The sequence below is a fragment of the Protopterus annectens genome, chromosome 3.part0 (genome assembly GCF_019279795.1).
Source record: "Protopterus annectens isolate FY-2018-M chromosome 3.part0, PAN1.0, whole genome shotgun sequence".
Taxonomy (NCBI): domain Eukaryota; kingdom Metazoa; phylum Chordata; order Ceratodontiformes; family Protopteridae; genus Protopterus; species Protopterus annectens.
In genome coordinates, this window is record NC_056731.1 from 1288238613 (window position 1) to 1288261532 (window position 22920).

At 37.4% G+C, this 22920-nt stretch overlaps 1 protein-coding gene across 1 annotated transcript in view; it reads right to left on the reverse strand.

Annotated features, from left to right (window-relative positions):
* Window positions 1–7221, reverse strand: part of CDH2 (cadherin 2) — a 1080070-nt gene extending 1072849 nt beyond the window's left edge. The window contains exon 1 of the mRNA XM_044065441.1: window positions 6689–7221. Coding sequence (XP_043921376.1) covers window positions 6689–6760 — 72 coding nt within the window. The 5' untranslated portion in view covers window positions 6761–7221. The remainder of the gene's footprint in view (window positions 1–6688) is intronic.
* Between the last annotated feature and the right edge of the window lie 15699 nt (window positions 7222–22920).

Genomic DNA, 22920 nt, shown 5'->3' on the forward strand with positions numbered 1-22920 from the left:
TCCTTTCGGATTTTCCCGGTTAGGGGTCACAAATGAGAACTAAAAAACTGAGTGATGAGCTGTCTGGCCCCGCAGCTTAAAACTGGTGTTTAACATAATAAAGTCATTAAAAAACTATTTTTAAAAGAGCATTTAAAACTGATGAAAAGTGATTTTATTATGTATAAAGCTTATTAACAACAAAATGCAAGAAGAGCCATGGCAAAAGGAATACTGACATTCTAACCAGAGAGAGAGAGAGAGAGAGAGAGAGAGAGAGACTCAGACAAAGCAGAAATGCGAAATATTAACATTTAACATCACTGGACAGAAAACGTAATGGTGACATGGCTGTGTCATATAATGGAGACAAAAACTGCACTGTGGCAAAGACAGCCTGGCTGTAAAGCAACATATCAGCATGGTAGACTCCAGGACATGTTACGTATGACAAACTGCAAAAGCATTGATACTGCAGAGTGGATCAAAAAATAATGAAAAATATATGCTTTTTTCAGTGTCTGGGTGGAGTTATCCCTCAACAAAGCATCATGTGGGTGTTGCCAAGACTTCTGGAACTGTAGGCAAGCTTTCTGATCATAAAACCAACTACCAAATGCATCATCCCCGCCAGACAATGTATGTTTCTGGACAGCATACCTTTTCAATACTATAGAAAAGTATCCTGAATTGAGATCTGATACAAATGTATTTGGGAAACTTTCGGATGCATTTAGCAAAACATACGACTTCATCAAAATAGAACAATAGTAGGTAAGTCAGGGATTTAATTTAATTCTAGTGCATTACTCTGCAAAAAATAATTTAACGTTTTAAAAACTGCACAAGCAGAATGTCTGGATACAGCTATGAAGCATCACATATACTGTTGTTTACTTGTTTAATTTCAAGCTGTCTGGTACCAGCACATATACCCAGTTATCAAAATAATAAATAAAATAAAATACATATTTAAAAACATGGTTCAAGGCCACTGATGCCTTCTGTATAATGCATCAATCTAAACAATTAACCTATGGCTTCAATTGGCCTACCCAATAAACACAATTTTAATAAATGTAAGCATTCACTACTCCCTGTTCATCAGCTGTATACATATATAAATGCAAAGGCTTAAATGTTATACAGAAATCAACACAAAAACAAACTAAATTCGTGCACAAACTGGGTTTAAATTTTATCCCAAGCTAACCTTTTTAAATTCATACATTACTAAGTATACTGGTTTGTGGCCTTTTTGTCAGGCACAGCCAAAACATGTATGGCAAAAGTGAATTATAAAGTGACCACAGATATGAAAGATAACGCCTGTCACTAGCAACTCAGTACAACTGATCGATTAGATAAAAACTGCAAGACAACAAACATTTAAGCAGAATAACACAAAAGAAATTTTCTCTCAGATGTAGACTTATAAACTGATGAGTGAAAAGCAAATTAACTTTTTTAAAAAGGTCTTCACATCAGCACAGCTATGAAAATTTTCGACAGAATGACAGAAGTTCAAGAAACAAAGTCCTGCTGAGACAGGACACTAGGAGGGACACTTGCAGCTATTTTTCTGAGCTTGTTTTCTAGTAACATGCAATTTTTCCAATGGTCTCAACATGCGTTCTGCTTACAAACCACCAGTGTTGCCCAACCATGCTTACATTCCCATTTCAGTGCTCAGGTTATGAAACCGGCATATGTACTATATCTGTGACTTATGCTTTGTAGTGGAGAAGGTGCCTCCACTGAGACATGGACCCATTTATTTTGTTCCCCAAAGACAAAATAAAACCACTGAACAACTCAATATCACACTCAGAACTCAAAAGCTGCTTTGTGTCTGCGCATCACTCGTACTGAACCTACAATATGTTTCCCCTCCTGTAATGTTTGAGTTGAGGGGAAAAAAACACAGAAGTTGAAGGGCATGACTATGGAAAAGAAATGTTTAAACCAAACCTATGTGTTACAAGGTTAAGCTCACTAATATCAGAAAGCATAAGAAAAACGACAGTTTAAGGGCATGAGTGTGGAAATGAAAGATATTTAAACAAACCTGTGTGTTACAAGGTTAAGCTCACTAATATCAGAAAGCATATGGCTAGAAGCTTTACTCCTCCTGATACAACCCATTAAGACCAAGCTTGTGGACAACTATAAAATAAAGGATGTATGGGGGGGGGCTTCAGCTGGCTAACTGCACTGTTTGATGTGGACTACTAAAAAATCTAGTTTATTCAAAAGCTATAAACAAAACAGCATAATGTGTATAACCAGTGTAAAACAGGATTTTTTTTTTTTTTTTTTTTGCTAATGAGGTTTCAAATGCACTTTTTTATGAAAAATGTAGCTCCAGATGTCTTAAAAATGACAAACTGTCCCTCTGAAGCATCCTGATTTAAATGCTAAACAAGCATGTCAACTGCTCCCTGTGCTCATTCCGCACTGAACAAATAGCAAAACCAATATATTTCCACTAATCTACTTTCTCATTAAGTACTCTTCTGATGAATCCTGCCAGGGAAGGTGACAACACTGCTTCCTTTTGTTCACTGGACTTTAAAAAGCTTTGGTGTACACAGCTCACAAATACAACTACATAAATCTATACTAAACAGAACGAGACCAGTACTCACAGCAGATGAGAAACAGTCAAATCCCATATAACTTAGGTCATAATTATATGCATTTGTTGCCACTCAGCAAGCAGCTTTCAAACATCACTACAGTTTATGTTCAGGCTGCTGATTCGTTTGCGTTAAAAAGGGATTTCATATTTCTCTCCACTGCTCTCTTACCCAATAAACTGCATGTCCAATGTTTTGCACATTCTTACTTATACTGTAGTACACAACCGTCTGAGAGCAAAAGGTCAGTACCTATATCCAGTCCTACAGAATGTAATATTAGGCATTTTAAAGCAATTTTTTATTAGTTTCAAACAAATTAAAAAAATAAAATATACAAATAAGACTATATAAATTAAGCAATAATGTGGTGGTAGTAATAATTAACATATTATAGCATCTATCACAATTCTTGTATTCCATCACATAATTGTAATCATTGCTGCCTTACAAAAATGAAACATTCAAAGCATCTGGATAGTAGCTAGCAATATGACAAGATGCTATGACAGATAAGACAACCCTTTTTGTGTATTTCTGGACTTCCTTTAACCTACTGTCATTTTCAGTGGTCTGCATAAAACATGCTGCCAACTTGTCTGCAGCCTGTACAATGCTCTGGGCAACAGCTTAATGAATGGTGCTAATAGTTATGCTAAATCAGATTCCTGCACTTCCTCTCCTTACAACTTCTGCCAAAATGTAGCTGGAGGTAATATTTTCACTTGACTAATAAAGGGATGACCTCTTCATGTCTTTCGTCTCCACAGAGTTCTCACTTAAGGCACAAGATGGCCTTCTGGAAAATAAAAATGGTATCCTAAATCATCACTTTATCATTGTGACTTAAGTCACAGCTTAGAATTAAAATCTCTTTGAGTGGAAATACAAATTGCTATACTGAAAACATCATAAGCCAGCAAACACAACAGTATGCAGTCCTTATGTATTAGGTAAAAAAATGTACATGTATGTGCACATACGCACTCGCATGTTATATGTATATCTATATGTACAATTATATATATATATAGATAGATATATATATATATATGTATATATTATTTATACATATACATGCACGCACGCACAGACTAGTTTTCTACTTCATCCCTTCAAGGACAAAGGACAGGAACAATGCAAACGTGTCTGCTACATAAGCACAAACATGTAAGTGTCAAGTGCAGACCGACATCACACTTAAGCCCGAACCCCTAAAAGGGACTGAAAACTGGTGAAGAATATTGCAAACCTCTGAATCATATATCCTAAATTAAAGATTAGCCCTAAACATAACAGCATGAAATGGGCATAAAATTATCATGAAGGAATTGCTTCAGTTTCTGCTGTTTTGTACAGACTATTTGCCCTCAGAAATTCACTGAACACACTGTTTTTGAAGCCCGCTGTCCTTTCAGCAACTCTTTGTTACCGATACCGCCCTTCTCAATTTTCAGTTCTGTCTAAAGACGGAGCAGCTATGATACCATTGCCAGCCCTCGAGGTAAAAAAATGACACAAAAATAAACTGTTATATTCTACTGATATGGTATACACACACGTGTGTGCCCGCTTATATGTATGTGTATACACATATACACATACTCATATATTTGAGCGTGTGTGTGTGTGTGTGTGTGTGCGTTTGTGTGTGTATATATATATATACATATATACATGTACATACATATAGACACACATTAGACACGCAGTGACGCACGTCTACATATACGTGATTTTATATATATATATATATATATATATATATATATATATATATATATAAACATCTATGCACATATACGTGTAGACCACTGCTATTACCACTGATGGATGGGTTCCAAAACTGTGACCCAGTCAAATATTGTCTGTTCACAGTATCACCTTATATCCACACCGACGATGTGCTTGCGGGACCCCTTCCATACAAGAGCGATTACAGTATTCCTCTCAGAAATAATGCAATCTCAGCATCAGTCACTATTATCTACGCTGTGCTACAATAAAAAGAAATAATACATCCCTCTTGTGTATACCAAAATATCACAAATTCAGCACTATTCAAAGCAGCCACCTCATGCACAGGGGAACGCGAACAAAATGGAACAGAGAATAGACTGCACACCAACAAACTTCCGTCATACGTCTCAATCACTTAGAACAAGAAATCTGGACAAAGACATAAACAATCGGGGACAAAAGCGTAAAAATAGGAGCATTTTTTTAAATGTTGCTCTTGCAAACTTAGAAAGTTGATAGCATAGCAGGTTTTGCATTAGCATTAATTTTCTGAATAGTTTTAACTGTCTGCCATTATTTTGTGACTTTAATATTTGTTGACATGCCAATGATTTGCCAGAAAACCATGACTTAATGATAAACGGACCAAAAATATGAGGCAAAAATCTTGACATTCTGAGAAATTCTGCACAGTTGAGAGATATGTGTTCCGCTGCACACATTTGAATAAACCCCACTCCTGCAAGGGGGGCATTACACGTGTTAGTCATTGTGACCATAAAAAAAGAACTGGAATCGAAAGCAACACCCCCCCGCCCCCCCTTGAAAAAGCTTCTTGCATGTTCGATTTCACATTAGCTCAGTTCTCCCACCATGAGTATACAGCAAACACAACAACATGTAATATTCATGGCTTTTAACACGCAAGACGACAGGGTGAAACCAACTTTCTCAAACTATTTTTTACTGTTTATTTCGTTAAAAGCGAAAACAATAAAATAAATAATCAGCACATTAAAAGAGTGACAAATCAAACCCCTGGCTCCCGCTGGGCGAGAAACAACTGGTGCAGCTGAGACAAAGTGGCTTCAACATCCGCCCGTCTCCTAGCGACTAACAGCCAGCCATGCCGCTCAGCCAGCTCCCAGGGCGGGGGTGTACAGCAGGCTGTCACAACTAGCGCCCAGCGTTTGTGTTATCTGTAGTTGTGTTACCGACTAACTGCAGTTGAGGTAGTGTCCCTGTTAGTTAAGCTGATTAATAAATCAAAAGGGCACTGATACAGAGCTACACCCACCCCCAATGGTACACGCGCGTCCCCACCTTCTCACCATGGACAGCAGTTCAGTACATAAACTCGCATGCGCCCCCCCCCCCCCGTTCAAAACCATAAAGTTATTCCGTCTCCCAAAAATCATACAATAACAGTAAGAGACTAACACCCACTGAGGAACAAACAATTCGCACACAACTTGATGACATACTTGCTCGTAACACATCAGTGTCTAAAATAAGAGACAAAGCCCAAAAATCAAGGACCAAGGCCCTGAATGACGACAGTTTTAAAACTATTACCGATATTAAAGTCTTCCAAGGCTAACAGGCAAATGGTGGAATTTGTTAACGTACATTTTCTGAAATTAGACACTCTTATACATGCAAGTATGCACGTATTTATTTATTTTGACCATAACCACCACGGTCATGTCGGGAAAAGGTTACATACATTACAATTTCGAGGCAAAATCAGGGAAGTCCCTCTAAATTAGGAGACAGTTGAAAAATAGTGCCCTCACCAGTACATACCCCATGGAACTGTGACCCTTGGTCACGCCTAGTGTGACAGAGAAAAATGTGGGATGCGTTAGTGGAGCGCTTTTGCCACAAATCCGGGTCAGTAAGGAACCCCACGCAGTCTATAGAGAGATAACAGTCACAAGGATTAACAAGTAGGCAACCTACAAAAATGAACCTTTGCAGCAAAACCGTTTTTTCCCCAAAAAAGCTGGGCAAGAAGATAGCATGCAACGAAATTCCCTGAAGTTTCCATTTTATAAAATAACAGATTTAAGTGTTGTTATATTATTCTATACAGCCACTTTCTAATCCTAATGCTGTTCATTCGTACCCTAGCACTGAAAATATGGGTAACGACGGGCTGAACCTCCACACCACGATACGAACAAGTAAAACAGACCGATTCAGCCTTTGAACTAATTGGAACTATCCTAACCACAGAAGATGGAAGCTTACAGTCCCCCGGTCTGGGGGAAATACCCCACTGACTCAATACCAAGGTTAAGAAAATAAATGAAAGTGGTAAGGCTTACCTGCAGGGCTGTCACACTGACAAGAACCAGTAAGAACGGCAACAATGCTACTCCTCGCGCTCTCGGATCCATTGATGCTGACAAGAGGGAGCCGCCGTTACGGGGCTTTCCCGTGGTCCTTCTTTCCACAGAGTGCTTAGTGCTGCTGCAGCTAGATCCTCTCCGCTGCTTTTTTTTTGTTACGAAAAGATTCTTGTTAGTGGAAGATTCTTCTTCGTGTCTTGTGCTTGACAGAGTGGTTGTTCAATGATGTACATAAAAAAAAAGACGGTGATGCAGCTGCGGTGACAAGATCTCTATCACTCCACTTCTGTGCTTCGCTACAACGGGTCCTACTGTGTCAGCGCTTCAGCACCGCGCTACTACTGCTACTCCGTACCCAGCTCAGTGCCAACTAACTGAAGAAAAGCCTCTGTCCCTCGCTCGTGCTCCCTCTCAGTCTCTCTCTCTCTCTTTCTGTTTCTCTCTCTTCTCTCCTCCCTCTCACACACACATTGCCTTCTTGGTGAACACACCTCACTGTCTCTCCCTGCCGGTAGTCATAGAATTGCTCAGTAGCATCACCCCTTGTCCAGAAGGATTGTTACTGCCGAGAATGGAATGCTGCAACCATATTCACAATGAAAAAAAAAAAGAGTAATAACAAAGGAAAGTCCCCTGCTTCGCTTTTATGCGCCGCTGCTATTTACCCGACTCAAGAAACAAACCACTGAGTATTTTTTTTATTTTCCTCTTTCTGGGTGTGTTTATGTTCTTTGCGACTAGCGGAAGATGGAAAGATTTCCCGTTATTGCCGAGAAACCACCACCTGCGGACCGTTAGGAAGAGGGACCGCAGCACTTAAGAAGATGGGGATGGGCCTTGTGTTCCTAGTCCCCCGCCACTGTCGTCTTATTGTGATTGAAACATCACAGTAGTACCGTTTGCCTATTTATTGGGTTATTTATTTGTTTTATTTATTATTATTATTTTTTTTTGCGTGAAGTAGTAACTATATCTTTGCTTACAGAGTACGCACCAGTCAATGTATATTGGATGATTTTTCTCACAGACATCTTGAATTATTTTAATGATCACACTGGACAGCCTACAATAGAAGTATCATGTGCATCCCATTAGGCACTGGATTTAACCAGTGATCTTTTTAAGCTGTCTAGGAGGTGGGGGTTAGTCAGTGTTATTTTATTTAGACGTTGTGTTATTGTTCTTGTGGCAGTTGAGATTAACCCAGGCCCATGGTGATCACTTTGTTTGGAGATGTAGTATTTATAACAGTTATACGAGGTCGTGGAGAGTCATCCCGCAGGTGTAGGGGCGGACATACCACTTTTTAATACAGAAATTCTGGACCGGGGCAAAAATAATGAGGGACAAAGGCCCCAAATCAAGGTCAGATTTTAAAATATTGCTGTTATGAACTAAGTGGCTAGAATGAGATGCTTTGCATTACCATGCATTTTCTGATGGTTTGGAAGTCAAACTGAAATGTCATTCACTATTTAGTGACAGCTTCAACGACTTGCTAGAAAAAAAAAACAGTAATTTTTTTGAGACATACCAAAAATAAGAGGCAAAAATCTAAATATTCTGTGGAATTTTGTGCAGTTAAGAGGTACAGGAGCAAAAAATCTGGACATTCCATGACATTCTGGACAGAGGTATAGGGTCAGAGTGTCATTCTTGCTGCTGGGAGATGGGTGTGAGCCAGGGTCATGCAACTGATATGTGGGGGGTAATAGAATAAAGTGGCTGCTTGTCAGCTAATGTACACTAGTGTGATGGCATGGGTCTGTTGCAACCTGTGCAGTCTTTGTCAGGAACGGGCACAACAAATTACAATGACAGCTTGGAGCAGGCAGAAATAGAGCCAGCCCATGGTGTGCTGAAGTGTACACCGTGTTTATCTGATGTTAGTGCATGTCAGTGTCCAAGACGGGAAAATGGACTAGTCACTGAAGGATGACAATTCACAGCACTCATCTTTTCAATGCTGTTGTTTCCTTGCTTCTTGGTCTTAAACCTGAGTGCCATAAAGCTATATAATCGGAGAAGTAAGTAAACACATGTGGTGAAGGGACATGTCTGGATAAATGATCAGGGGTTATTCTTGGATTTATTCATATCTTCTGGGAACTGATCAAGAGAATAAAGCCCAAGTGACTAAACAATGCAGGCATGAGTAAATCTTAGTGCAGAGGCACACTGACAACGTGTTAAGCACTAAGAGATTGGGCACATAGGTTCATAGGTTGGTACTGGGCTATCTGCCCAAAGGCATATATTAGCCCAGCCACGTTGTGCGGTATTCACCACCCCATTATTAGTTCCCCAGACCCTTGTACTAGCAGCTAGTACCCTTAGCCCCTATCTAGTAGTGCTGTTGGTGTGATCCCCGGTGTGAACTTTCTGTCATTGCACATGGCAGGATTTCCTTCTTTAGATGTGGAGGGTGAAGCCAGGAGACCAAATGCTTTCACCAGGAAGGAGAAAATCCCACTATGATCTGGACTTGGGGCCTCGTCATGGAATACAGCAATTAACAAGATGGTATTTTTATGATTTTTTTTTGTCTTTATTTATTGCTTTTGGTACTTCCAATGACTGTTGAGTTTTTAGTGGCTGTTGTGAGTAATAAAGAAAAACTACAGTTATGTGTTAACACCCCATACTAGATGTACACATAATCAGGTCATTGCTGCAAAATTCATTATTTGAATGGGAGCTATGTACTGGAGGTGACCATTGGTCTTCATCCAGATTCACTACTAGTCAGGCATCTCTTAGCATGTGAGACTGCAGTCTCAGTCTGTGGCTATTAGATGACAGCCAACCTGTGAAAGAAAAGAAAACATACTTCCTTATGGGTTTTTTTTTTTTTGCCAAAGGAGAGACAAACCAGTACATTCATTTTGTATGTCTAGTAGTAATAAAAATATAGGTAGAGGCAAAGGAGATCTAATTAGTAGATTAGTTACTAGATGCAAAATAATGTACACAACAGCACCAGAGGAGGAGGAAGGGAGCACACATTGCAACAGTGATCTTAATATTCATATATCTGTTGTTATGTGAATTATCACACGCTGTACTATGGGTACCATAAGGTAATTGCTTCAGGATTCATTATGTGGTTGGGAAATTGTAAAGCACAACAGCTGACAGATTTCATAAGGGTGGATGGCTTAATATATCTCCTGCAAAATGCTGTAGCAAAACTTGCATGGACTTGGCATCCAAATTATAATGCTTTGAAAAAGTGTGAATGGATGGCTGTGTGGATTTCCCACAGATACATTTCTGAAGAGGCTACAATGGTAGATGCTAACGTGGTAGAATGAGCCCTAACCTCTCCAGACAAAGTTTTGTTGTACTTATTGTAAGAAAAAATGCAGTTCACAAACTACTTGAAAAGATTCTTGTTTCATTATTGGGTAAGACTCACCGTCCTTCTAAAATTAAACAAAGAATTGATTTGTCTATTTATTTTTCCATTTTTATATAACATTTCAGAACCCCAAAGGCTTCCATTTCATAGAAAATTATAGTAAACTGAAAACTAAATAATTTGATAAAGGATACATTCAAAGACCACCTTGGGCATAATGTATGGAGGTGTTATTAAATACAACCTTTCCTTGTAAAAAAATGTTTAAAGTTCCTTGCACATTAGGAACTCACTCAGAAACCCTGCTAGAAGAAGTGAAAGCCATTTGAAAGAAAATCTTCCAAGACAGAAATTTCAGGTCAGCAGAAGAGATAGGTTCAAATGAAGTTAACAACAGCTTCTGCAAAACAAAATTTAGATCCCAAGCTGGAGTCAGTAGATGTTACAGTAAATGAAGTGGCATTAAAAATACCATGCATTTAAAACAGCTTTTACTTAGCTCTCCTTTCTGATTAGTCACAAAGTCATGTGGCACACAAACCCCTTCACTGATAACTGTTTGTTAAAGTCACTGTTACAATATCCTTATTGTAGATGTGAGGGCGCGATCTTTTAACTCCACACCCCTGCCACCTACCAATTAGTAATAATAATTGAGAGATGATTGGCTGCATTGGGCTATGGCTAATACAGGCCATACCTATGCAGGCTATACTGTGTACAACTAAGAATAAAGTTATAACTACTAGTTTCCCAGGGACTCACCCACCTCTTTCTCTCTCGGCTGAGTGGCTTATAATGTTATTTTACCATCATAGGTTCATAGGTTTTTAGTAGGCTAACAACCACCAGGATCTTTACAAGTCTAGCCGAGCAACCCAACCCAGTTTTATCCCCAAGTTCCTTGGACACCTATATGGTGGGGTATGTTAGTAACAAGGTAGCTAAGGGCTATGTGAGGGATATGTTAGTTGGGGATTAATTTGCTTACTGTCGATCTCTGTCCATCAGAGACATGGGGGACAGACCAGAGGTGAATTTGAGATTTCCCATTCAGTGGGTCATGGTTTCCTTTGAATAGCGCCAGTGATGGGTTCTGCTTCACATAGACATGGGGCTTATTCCATAGCATGGGGATCTGCTGAGACACATATCTGTCCCCCAGCATGTTGTATTTATGTTGTAGGGAAAGTTTAGGTCCCTGGATCTAGTGTTTCTGGTACTGTTTGTCTTGCAGATGTGCAAGAGATCCATCAGAGCTGATCTGTGTGGGACAGGGTGTTCAGGTTTATATCACTTCACTGAATGGCTATTCAGTGAATAGTCATTCATCGAACACCTGTCTGGAGAACTGCTCTTCATCAAATGGCAGATTTTAAGTAGGGCAAAGAAGTAGTTGGCCAACCAAGCAACCGCAAAAGAAATAAAGTTTAAAACCTGCCAAGGTAGAGGCTACACCCCCACACCCCCCAATGTGGGGAGCTGTGCCCACACAACCCCCTTAACTAAATATACCAACTCCGAGATCGCACTGCAGTGGGGAAAAGGGCAAATTCCAGATGGTGGTCTACCACTGGTTTGCCATAGTTAAAATTCACCATTCAATGAAGAGTGGGTTTGCTAAATAGGTGTTCGACAAATGGCTATTCACTGAATAGACATTCAATGAAATAATGTAGACCTGGGTATTTATACCCTGGATTCTTCTGGTGAGGAACCTTTGAGGGCATTCCAACCATTGCAAGTTCTTGGTTAGTTACATGGCAAAGGGGGCATTGTACTCAGTGATGGATCTGATAAGAGCTGAGTAGAGTGGTACTGTTACTTCCTTGGACCTGAATGCCATGTCCTTGCTTATGAGTTCAGCAACACAGAATGATTTTCTTATTGTCTTGGTTGTGTGTTGATAGAATACCAGGTTATTGTCTACATATGTTTCCAGATCCCCTAACCAGACTTCTGGGTCAAGATTTTAAAATCCAAATAACTTCTTCCTACTCAAACCAAAAAGCTCCATTCCCAAATAAGATGATATAGTTTTTGGCAGGGAGTTATCTCTTCAAATGTGGGTGTGCAATAAGCATCTTTACTTTTCAAGGCTGTACTGAATTTCTGCAGAAGAGAACAATTTCTTATTATTCTGTATAATTTGACACAGTTCACATCTTTGCTACATTTTTACTGAAAAATAATGGCAGATGGAATTTTTACATTTTATGCTTTGATGAATTTTTATTAAAAATGAAAACAAAAAAATTGCAGGTTTTATATAGGCATTTACAATATACATATGCACACCTACGGTACATAAATGACAATTGAGATAACATAGCTACATATACATTAATAGAGAAGAAAACAAACCATGGTGATATTTTTCATTGTTTTCATGGAGTATGCATATGTTTTCTTTTTAGCAATTACCATTCACTCCATCATTACATTACTTGCACAATTTTTCCATCCTTTAAACCTCATTTCTCTGCTGAACATTATTCTGCATGTATTGTTCCCACACATTTCATTTATTTCTATGTAATGTCCTCCCCTCTTTTTCTAAAGATCTCATATCCATTTCTTTTATCTCCTTTACAATATTCAGTACTTCACTTACAGTTGCTCTAGACATTGATTTCCATTTTTTAGCAATAATGTTTTTATCAGCCAATAGTATTAAACATAATAAAGCCTGTAGCTGGCTTTAGGCATAGGCCAACTAGGCGGCTGCCTAGGACGTCGCTCTAGCAGGGTCACTTTTTCAATAATTTGGATGGTGTAGGTAGACCAGGATGGGGCACCGGGTGGAGTTGGTGGTGGCACTGTGGAGCCCGTTTGCCTAGGGCACCAGTTGACCAAAGGCCAGTCCTGTTAAAGCCTTACTCCGTTTAACCAGTAATGATCCCATGTCCCAGTTCAAAAGATATATTTCCTTAACTGCAACCATTTGCTCACCCAGCATTTCTGATAAAGTACTTTTCAGTGAGTTTTTAAAATCTGACAACTCGTTAAACTCCCAAAACATGTTACAAATTACCTCTCTCTTTCCCATCACAATTCCAGTGTTTGTTGTCCACCTGACAAAAAATAATTTTTTGCCATTGCCATACTCTCTTCACTCTCAAAAATCCTAGAGAAATGCATTCACAAGCAGGTAATGCATTACCTTCACCAGGAAAATCTTCTCACACCCACACAGCATGGTTTCTGTCCCAAGCATAGTACAACTACTGCACTTATATCATTCATTGACACAGTCTCCCTAGCTCGTGATAACAATAAACTTGTCTCATGCCTATTCCTTGACCTTTCTAAAGCCTTTGACACTGTCTCTCACCCACTCCTTCTAGACAAACTCACTAACTTACATTTCTCTCCCCCTACTATCTCCTGGTTTTCCAGCTATCTCTCTACCTGCCAGCAATCAGTTAAATGGCTCTCTGCACTATCCTCCCCTCTCACTGTACAAATGGGAGTCCCCCAAGGGTCCATACTTGGACCACTACTCTTTAATATTTTCACCAACTTGCTCTACTCCTCTTGTCCCCAGTCATCTCTTGTGCAATATGCTGACAACTCTACTGTTATAACCATTGCTGACAACCCAACTGACCTTCACTCAACTAACCAGGCATCTTTCTACACCATTGAGACTTGGCTTAGTAATAAGCTAATACTTAATCCAAACAAAACTAAGCTCCTACTCTTCCTCCCTAAAAACCTCACCCCACTCAAAAGTACATTTACCATCTTATCCTGCAACAACACTACCATCTCAGCTGAACCTATTACTAAATTGCTAGGTGTTACAATAGATGATCAGCTTAAGTTTGATCTCCATATTACTAACTTGGTAAAAAGAACTCATCAGAAGCTTGGACACCTTTTCCGTAGCAAGAAATACTTAACTAACACTGCCCAAATAACTCTCTCCCAAACTTCATTACTCCCAACACTCCTGTATAGCTGCCACACATTCACAAACTAAATACTACACTTATTTCCAAGCTTGAAACTACCTACAGTAAGATCGCCAGATTTGCGGCTAACCAAACCTACAAGTAACACTACTGCTTAGCACTACAGCAACTAGACTGGCTAGAATTCCTTCAACTGCTCCAACTATACCAACTACAAATCATCCACTCTATCCTCTATCTACCCTCCTTCTGCCCCAGCCTCTCCACTATCATATCCAAATATTCCCCTGCTAGGACTCTACGCAGCTCAAATCAAGAATTATTAGACATCTACAAACCCAAAACCAAAATAGGCTGCCTTAACTATAACTGTAACTATAACCCAGCTACATCCTGGAACCAACTCCTCATGGAAATAAAATCCCTCCAGCATAGCAAAAGTTTCAAATTAGCCACAAGGAAATACCTAAAAACAAAATGGTCTTGCCATTGTAGCCAACCACCCTGAAACCACCATCCTTTCACCTATTTCACCACCTCACTCTTAATGTATCTCTAACACTACACCCTGTCTCTTCTACCTCTTCCCTTCCTCTGTCTCCAACCAATCTTAATTCTTTCAGTTTCAAGACAACCTACTTGCCTAGTCTGTCTCCTATACTTTAACTCCCCTACATCTCATACTAGCCATTCTTACTTTCCTTTCTTGTTTCCAAACTCCTATACAACTAGATCCTACCCAATTTAAATAAGCATCTGCCTAACTATTAACTCAATAGCTTATATAATATTGTAACTAGTTACATTTTCTTCTGCTAATTGTTAAAACCTTGCTTGTAACAACTCACATACTTGTCTGCCAGTTGTTAATACTCTGTATAAATGAATTGCCTGAGGAGCTTTTTTCTTTCCAGGTCTCTGCTTGAAAGATCCAATAGCTGATTGTTACAACTATGTTACAATAAATTGTTTTTTTGTCCTGAGGAGCTTTTCTCCCCTGGTCTGTGCTGAAAATGAGACAAAAGCTCAGCCAGACTAACCCGGTTAACAAATGTAAAATAAATAAAATAAATAAATAAATAAATTTAAAGTCTGCTTGCAGTATAAAATACCTATGCAAACACTTCCTTGCAAAACCTTCTGGACTTTTCTTGCATACTTGGGAGTCATGCAGGTGCCTCTCACTATTCCATTGTAAGTTGACTTTCCAGTCTTGTTCCCTAATCTAACCTCCTCTGATTGATTCTTATAGTTATCATGCAGTGTTTTATATGCCCTACTAAATATCATTTTCCAAAGCTTCTTGACTCATCTAAAATCTAACAGAGATGGTCTTTCACTTAAAACTCTCCTATCCACTTTCTTTGTCTATACCATACCACTACATCTTGGAGAATTACAAATCATAGCACTGGGCTTTAAGTATCATATTAGGGGGGGTCAGAAAGAGGAGAGTTTTCTTATTTTTCACAAAAGGAGATCTTTATATACTAGACCCTATATGGTTAGGGATAGGGAATCTTTGCATAGGCTTAATTTAGTTATTTAATACGATGTGTACCCATAAACAGGCCCAACATTTTGTGGAACATTAGTAAATCTAGGAGGAATAAGGATAAATCTGAGGGCCATAATCATAGTATTATATCTAAATCATGGCAGTCGAGAAGTATAGCCTAAAATCTCATATTAATCCTTGGTAAGGAAAGCAATCTCAAATTTGCAGTCTAAACCTCTGCTTGGCCTCATCCCACTCTGATACTTTTCCATCTCTGGTTATTTGCTACCAGTACCTTGGTTCCATAGCTAATTTCCTCTAGTAAATTCCAACCCCCTCTTGCCTACTTTCTATACCACTACTTGCAGTTATCCCTATTGGTACAATCTCCTTTCTTCATTACCATGTTGGCTTAATTCTTAGAATATTCTCTGCAGTTTTATGAATGTAATACTCTATATGGTTGTTATTTTCCTTAAGGACCTGCATTGAAAATCCTACTATCTCCTTTTCTTTCAAACTGTTCCCCGTTTCTTTATCATCCCTTTCTACTTTGATTTAGAACTATTTACTTGTGTTATGTATATGAGTCTTAACTGTGTAACTCTAAAGAAGCCTTTCAAATCAGGTAATCCTATAGCACAGTGTTCAATGGAGAGAATCAACTTATTCTGCTTAGCTCTTGCCCTCTTCCCCTCACAAATAATTTCAGTCTCCTGTTAATAAAAACATCTGACCTTAGTATAAGAATATGCCTGACCTTTTTATAAAACCAGAGGAACTAAAACATTTTCATTGTGTATTACTATCCATTCCAGTTTCTCATTTTTTGTATTATCTTTTGTTTAGCATCTTCCCACATATCCATATTTGCCATATCAAAACCTTTTTTACCCATACACCTAAATACTTCATCTTATCATGTGTTTATAAATATGGGTATTGACGAACCAATTCATGTGTGGGTACATAGTTTACCACGATAGTCTTTATTTTATCTTTATTAATGCTGTAGCTTGAAAAGATGTGAAACTGTCTCTAATGTTCCACAACACCAGCATGTTCTTTTCTGGGGTTTTCAAGTACAAAATAATATAATCTGCTAATAAAGCTAACTTTTCTTGATTACCATACCATTTACATCATTTAAGTTTGCGAGTCATTTATTTTATTTGACAATGGCTCTTAATATAATGAAAAATAATGAAGGAGAAAAAAGACACCACTGCTTGTTCCTCTGTACAAACACAGCTTTTTGGAGAGGAATCCCCCCACTTTAATTCTTGCCTCTAACTCTTTATATATCCCCCAGTTAACTCTATAATTCTATCAGGGAATGCAAATGCTACCATTGCCCTACTCTTAAAATCCCAGCTGAATCTATTAAATGCTTTCTCTGCATCAAGACCCATGAACACTAGCAGCATTTTCTTGCATTCTGCTTCCCTTTAGATCATAATTGTTCCATTAATATTGTCAACTGTTTACCTCCCACTAAAAAAAAAAAAAAAAACACTGATTAATGTCAGTTTTTACAATGCCATTACCATTCTCAAAGCTAGTATATAAACACTTTATAATCATAGTTTAGAATTGAAATGTGTCTGTATAAAGCTGGGTCTAAAGGATCTTTACTTTCTTTGGGCAATACAGCCAGCATAACACTCTTCCAATATGTTAAAAACAAAAATAAAGTCGCTAAGGATGATGTCTCTCACTGTTATTCCAAAGGTACAACAACCACAGTCAAAGTACACAATCCAACCTTTTTATTAGAAAAAACACATTTTTAATAAAAGGTTGGATCGTGTACTGTGACTGTGGTTGCGGTACTTTGGAATAACAGTGAGAGACATCATCCTTAGTAACATTTTTTTGTTTGTTTTAGTTGCTTTGCTTGAGTGTTGGTTTTGGTCTTCTAATATGTTGGCACTCCTTCCTTTTAAAATACTGTTAAAATATCTTTCAGATCTTTATCACTTTCATCCCTCCCAATTTCTAAACTTTCACAAGAATTCTGTCTTTTCCTGGAGACTTCCCTGTTGATTGATTATACATCATCCCTTTTATGTCCTCTGTTCCTGTCTTAGGTAATAATTATTGAGTCTTGTCTTTTTCTAACCTTGGCATAAATAAGTGTTCTGCAGATATCTCCATTTGTGTCTTTTCTTGATTTCCACATTCCTCTACTGTATACAAACTTTCATAAAATTTCCAAACTATCTCTAATACCTTTATAGGAGTTTTGGTTATTTTTCTTATCATAGTCTCCCTAAGTGTAGTAACAACACATTGTAATTTGCTAAAGGTTTTTGTGCTCTGGTGGAGTTATCAAAAATAGTTGCTTAACAGCAACCTTTCAAAACTCATGCATACTATCCACTTACTTATTTTCTGTTTAGCACTGAATAGCTTTTCCTCTTCTTGTTCTGTGAGATTCCACTTATTCTGAAGTGCTTTAATATTTGTCAGTCCTTCTGAATAATTCATACGACTTCTTTCCAATATCTCTTTCTTTCATGCCTATCCTTATTTTTTTAAACTATATTTTCATTTTATACCACTTAAGAGCTATCCCCTATGAAAAAAAAATCTGTCTTTGTTAATAATTCTTGAATCATTTCTACTACCCATTTCTTAACTTCTTCTGTATTTAACATATAAGTAGAAAAGAGCCAGTGTCTAATTTTTACTTCATTACCCTGCATCTTTATCTTAGTTTTTATTGGACCATGACCTGAAATAGCTGTTGGATGTGTTTCAGATCTTTCAGTGAAATACACCTGCTCCCTTGAAATATAATTTTATGCAATCTAGCCCAGTTATTGTACCGTGGGGATTAATATCTAAATTTCTGTCTGTGTTCATAGTACTGAATTTGTATCTTCCATACAATGTATTCTCATATTTCTTCAGAAACCTACCATATTTTGTTATGTTTGCCTTTCTAACCCCACCGATGTATCCTCGTTATTGCAAATCAAATTCCACTCCTCAATGATAAACAATATCCCCAGCTGAAAACTAATTATTTGTCTGAATTTTTACTTCTTTCTAGACTTTCTTATCTTGTTACAATTTAAAGGTTGTATATCTTACCAAGAAAAAATATTTGCTTGCTATAATATCTTTAACATATGCAGCAGTCACTGATGACTCCCCCCACCTCACATATGAAATACGCATGACTGCAAACTATAAAACTGCTTTACAATATAAAATGTAATTTTATTTTATAGTTGGCCAACATCTTGAACACAACCAACCAAGGTGGGGGGCTTTGCCCCCCACAAGCCCCCTAACTATATATACCAACTCTGAGATCACTCTACAGTGGGGAATAGGACAAATTTAAAATGTTTCCTTCACTTACCTTATGCAATACGTTACTTCCTTGTTGTTGGCCAGCTATGGCCAGTCAGTGAATTTATTTTTGAAGTTATACATGTTCGGTAATTTTCCATTTAGATGTTTTACATTCAATATTTAGCCATTCAAGTATGTGTTTTTTGTTTGATAGCCGAATATGGACCCGTAATTTATATAATTAAAATAGTTTTTGTTCAGATATTAATAAGAACAAAAACTACCTGGATTACAGCTACTTAGACATTGTTTTCATTGTCCTTATAAATATCAGTGATACAAAGAATTATCTACTTTACAGTTCACTCGCCAATTTAATTCAGTTGACAAAATTATATTCTTTCTCAACCATTTCTAATTGCAAAGCCACATTTGACATGTCTGTTAATGGGATTGATGCTTTATAGTCTCACATTTATTTACTAATTTCAATGATGCTGGCCTTCTTCTTAATTATTTTCCTGTGTCAACACTAGTGTCTGATTAAAGTCCAAGACATACTCCTGACTCTCCTTGTCTACTCCTGTGTTTTTCTTTTCTGTCTGTCAGGAACTTTTCTTTAGAACAATGGAAAATGTTTCCCTAGCAAAGTCCTTCTATGGGCTTTATCATAGAGAGAAAAATGAGAAGCAGTGTCCTTTTCTTTTTGCCAGTTCACTGTTTGTTGGATAAACTTAATTATTTCATGCTTAACCTGTTCTGCATAAAATGTCTTTGATCTTCAAGAAAAATATTCTGAATACAGCTGAATACAGCAGCTTGAATCTCATACCTTTCAACATACCATGATTGCTTGGATAAACTTGCTTCTCGTCTGCTTGCTGTTCAGGCAATAATCATTTTCCAGAACCTCTCTGATGTCCACAGTTTTTAATACTTTTCCTTGCTGTCATAGTTTTGCCAGGAGGAACCCATTCTGCAGGTATGATTTCATCCGCATTATTATAAGTGTTGGCTGCTTTTCTGTGGTCAGATATGGACTTTACACAGTCCTTCTTTGGAATAACAGTCCAATTGCTTTTCTGTGTTTTCATAAAATTAATGCAGCGTGTTCCTTCCATTTTACCAGGTAGAGCAGAAAATCTTAGGTTTTCTTCATATGTCCTGTCTTCTAAGTCTACTAGTTTTGACTATTGAGAATCGCTGTGTTTGCAGTTTTATCAGTTCATCTGAATAGCGAATAAAAGCTTCTTCTATTTTTCCAGTCCTTTTTTGTTTCACTTGATATATTCCTTCAGTGTGTCATTCATTTTAAATACCTCTGAGTGTATCTGATTTATTGTATACTCTAAATTATTGGAAGCAATGCTCTATACCAAAAGCTGCTTTTCTGCAGAATAACTGCAAGATTCCTCCCAGTCAGAGTTTTGTTTTCTACTTTCCTGGTTCTTCCAATCAGGTTATCCTGATTTCTTCTTTGCTGGCATCCAGGTAGTGTAATTATTAGGCAGTAACTGAATTTCACCCAAACAGAGTTTCACTGGCCTTTTTTCCACAGTTTATGTTTTCATAGTGGAAGAGCCCAAATCAACCTGTTGCCCTGTGTGTAGCCATCTTGGAAGTGGCGTCATACTTCAACATCTTGTTTACTGTCTATATGTAAAATTATGTCTTATTACAAAAGTATCTAGTATAACAACTTAATGCAGAGCCATTTTTTTCCTTTTTGTGGAACCACACTGAACACAGGATATTTTTCAATAGGTTCTTAAAATTTAGACTATTTACGTGAAAACTCTACAAAACTTGAATAGTCATTCTTTTATCTTTCAGCAAGTGATAATGCTAGGTCAGACTGACAAATATTAAAACTTTGTGGTTGCACTTGTGAAGTAGACATTTATGGCAAATGAACTCCTTCCAATCTATTTTTTTATCTTAAATAAATGCTTCATGTTTCTTATTGCTTACACTGCCTCTGTTTTAATAAGGCTATGACATTCTTCTAGTTTTCTGGGGTTAACAGGAAGTAAGAAGTTGGCAGTTTAATTTTTACATAATCTAACCATAAACATATATGTTGGAGGAAGTTCCGAAGACTGTATAGGTAAATTTCTGTATTCCATTGTACAAATTCTGAGAATGTTTTTAAACTCCTTTATTAAATTATCACTTAATACACAGGCAACATACGTTAATAGAAAAGAAAATAAGTAAAAAAACGTGGTAGGCCACACAAACTCCAAATGACAAAAACAGTAGCAGTGGGTTCAGATACAAAAGCCGACTCACAGTTTATCCAGGAATTTATTCAATAAAGCACATGACAGGTGTAGTCACATAAAAATCCAAAAGGTATAAACAGTATTCCAAGCACTTTCGTCTCTGGTGAATCAGAGACTTTTTCAAGGAAATTAGAAAACTGTTACTGAGCTCAATTTAAACAAACAGATCCACCCCCAATTAACACTGACACATTGATAACACAATTGAATCTTGTAAGAGGGGACCTATGACTGGTTACATGAGGAAATGTGGGGCTTGTTCATCTTGCACACATATTCTTGAGGGCTCGTCTTGCATTATCAATGGGGTTACTATAGAACTGAGAAGGAAGACCACATGCCAGACTGAAAGGGTGGTATACTGTGCCCTAGGTACGATTTGTCTCACTTTCTACATCAGGAAAATGGAAAGGAGGTTAAGATGTAGGATATATGAGCATTTAAGGGACATTAAGTTAGGCAAAGAGACGAATGCTCTCGCTAAACACTGTAAGGAGTATGAGGGGCATGATTTTAAATTTACAATAATTGATGTTTTAGACATAGACCCAAGGGGTGGACCCTGGACCCTACAACTGGAGAAACGAGGAGCTATGGCAGATTAAAACTAATGCGATAAACTGGCTGGGTATCAATGATGCTGTATCCTTAGTCTGTTTCTTGAAGTTAAAAGCATTAAGTAGATAAATGAATCGATATACATTTTTTTACATGTATTTATATAACTTTACAATTTATATGTACATATGTATATGTTTATTAATAGCATTTTTACCTATACTATTTTGACAAAGGCATGATTTTTGGGGATTGGTGTGTTATTTGCTGTACATTTTAGTGTGTTTTTTATCATGACATGGGTTCTGTGGTTGAATTGTACTGTGACTGTTGAATATTTATGAACTTTATGAATATTCATTATATGGTTTTATTCTATTGGTTCAGTGTTAATTGGGGGTGGATCTGTTTGTTTAAATTGACCTCAGTAACAGTTAGAATAACTTCCTTGAAAAAGTCTCTGATTTATCAAAGACGAAAGTGCTTGGAATACTGTTTATACCTTTTGGATTTTTATGTGAATACACCTTTCATGTGTTTTATTAAATAAATTCCTGGATAAACTGTGAGTCGACTTTTGTACCTGAACCCACTGCTGCTGTTTTTGAGAAAAGAAAACAACCCATATTATCATTTTTTTCTTTTACGTCCATTATGCATTACGTATGTTTCTTTCTTTATAGCAACTGTCATTCAATGCAACGTTGCATAAATTGCTCAGTTCTTGCCTTCCCTTAAACCTCGCTTCTCGTCCTGAACATTATTCTATATGTATTGTTCCCATAAATTTAATTTATTACTATGTAGTTTATTTCTTTTCTTTTGTTAAAGATCCCCCTTCCCTTTTTTATGTCTTTTACAATGTTCAGTGCTTTAAATACAGTTGACTTAGATTTGGATTTTCATTTTCTATTAATTGCTTTTTTGGCAGCCAACAGAATTAAACTTAATAAGACCTTACTAATTCTAGGCAATTCAGATCCTTTGTCCCAGCTTAAAATAATATTACAGCAATTTGCTCTCCCAATATTTCTAACAGAGCACTTTGTAGGGAATTTTTAAAATCTGTCAACTTATTACACTCCTAAAAAAACATGTTTCCAGTGACTTCTTTTTTTCTCCATCACACATCCAACATTTACTGTCTACCTGTCAATTTTTTAACGGCTTCTTCGGGTATAAAATACCTATGCAATTACTTCCAAGCAAAAATCCTAAACCTTCTGCACTTTGCATATGTCCTCCCATTGTTCTGTTATAAATTGCTTTACCAGTCTCTCTTC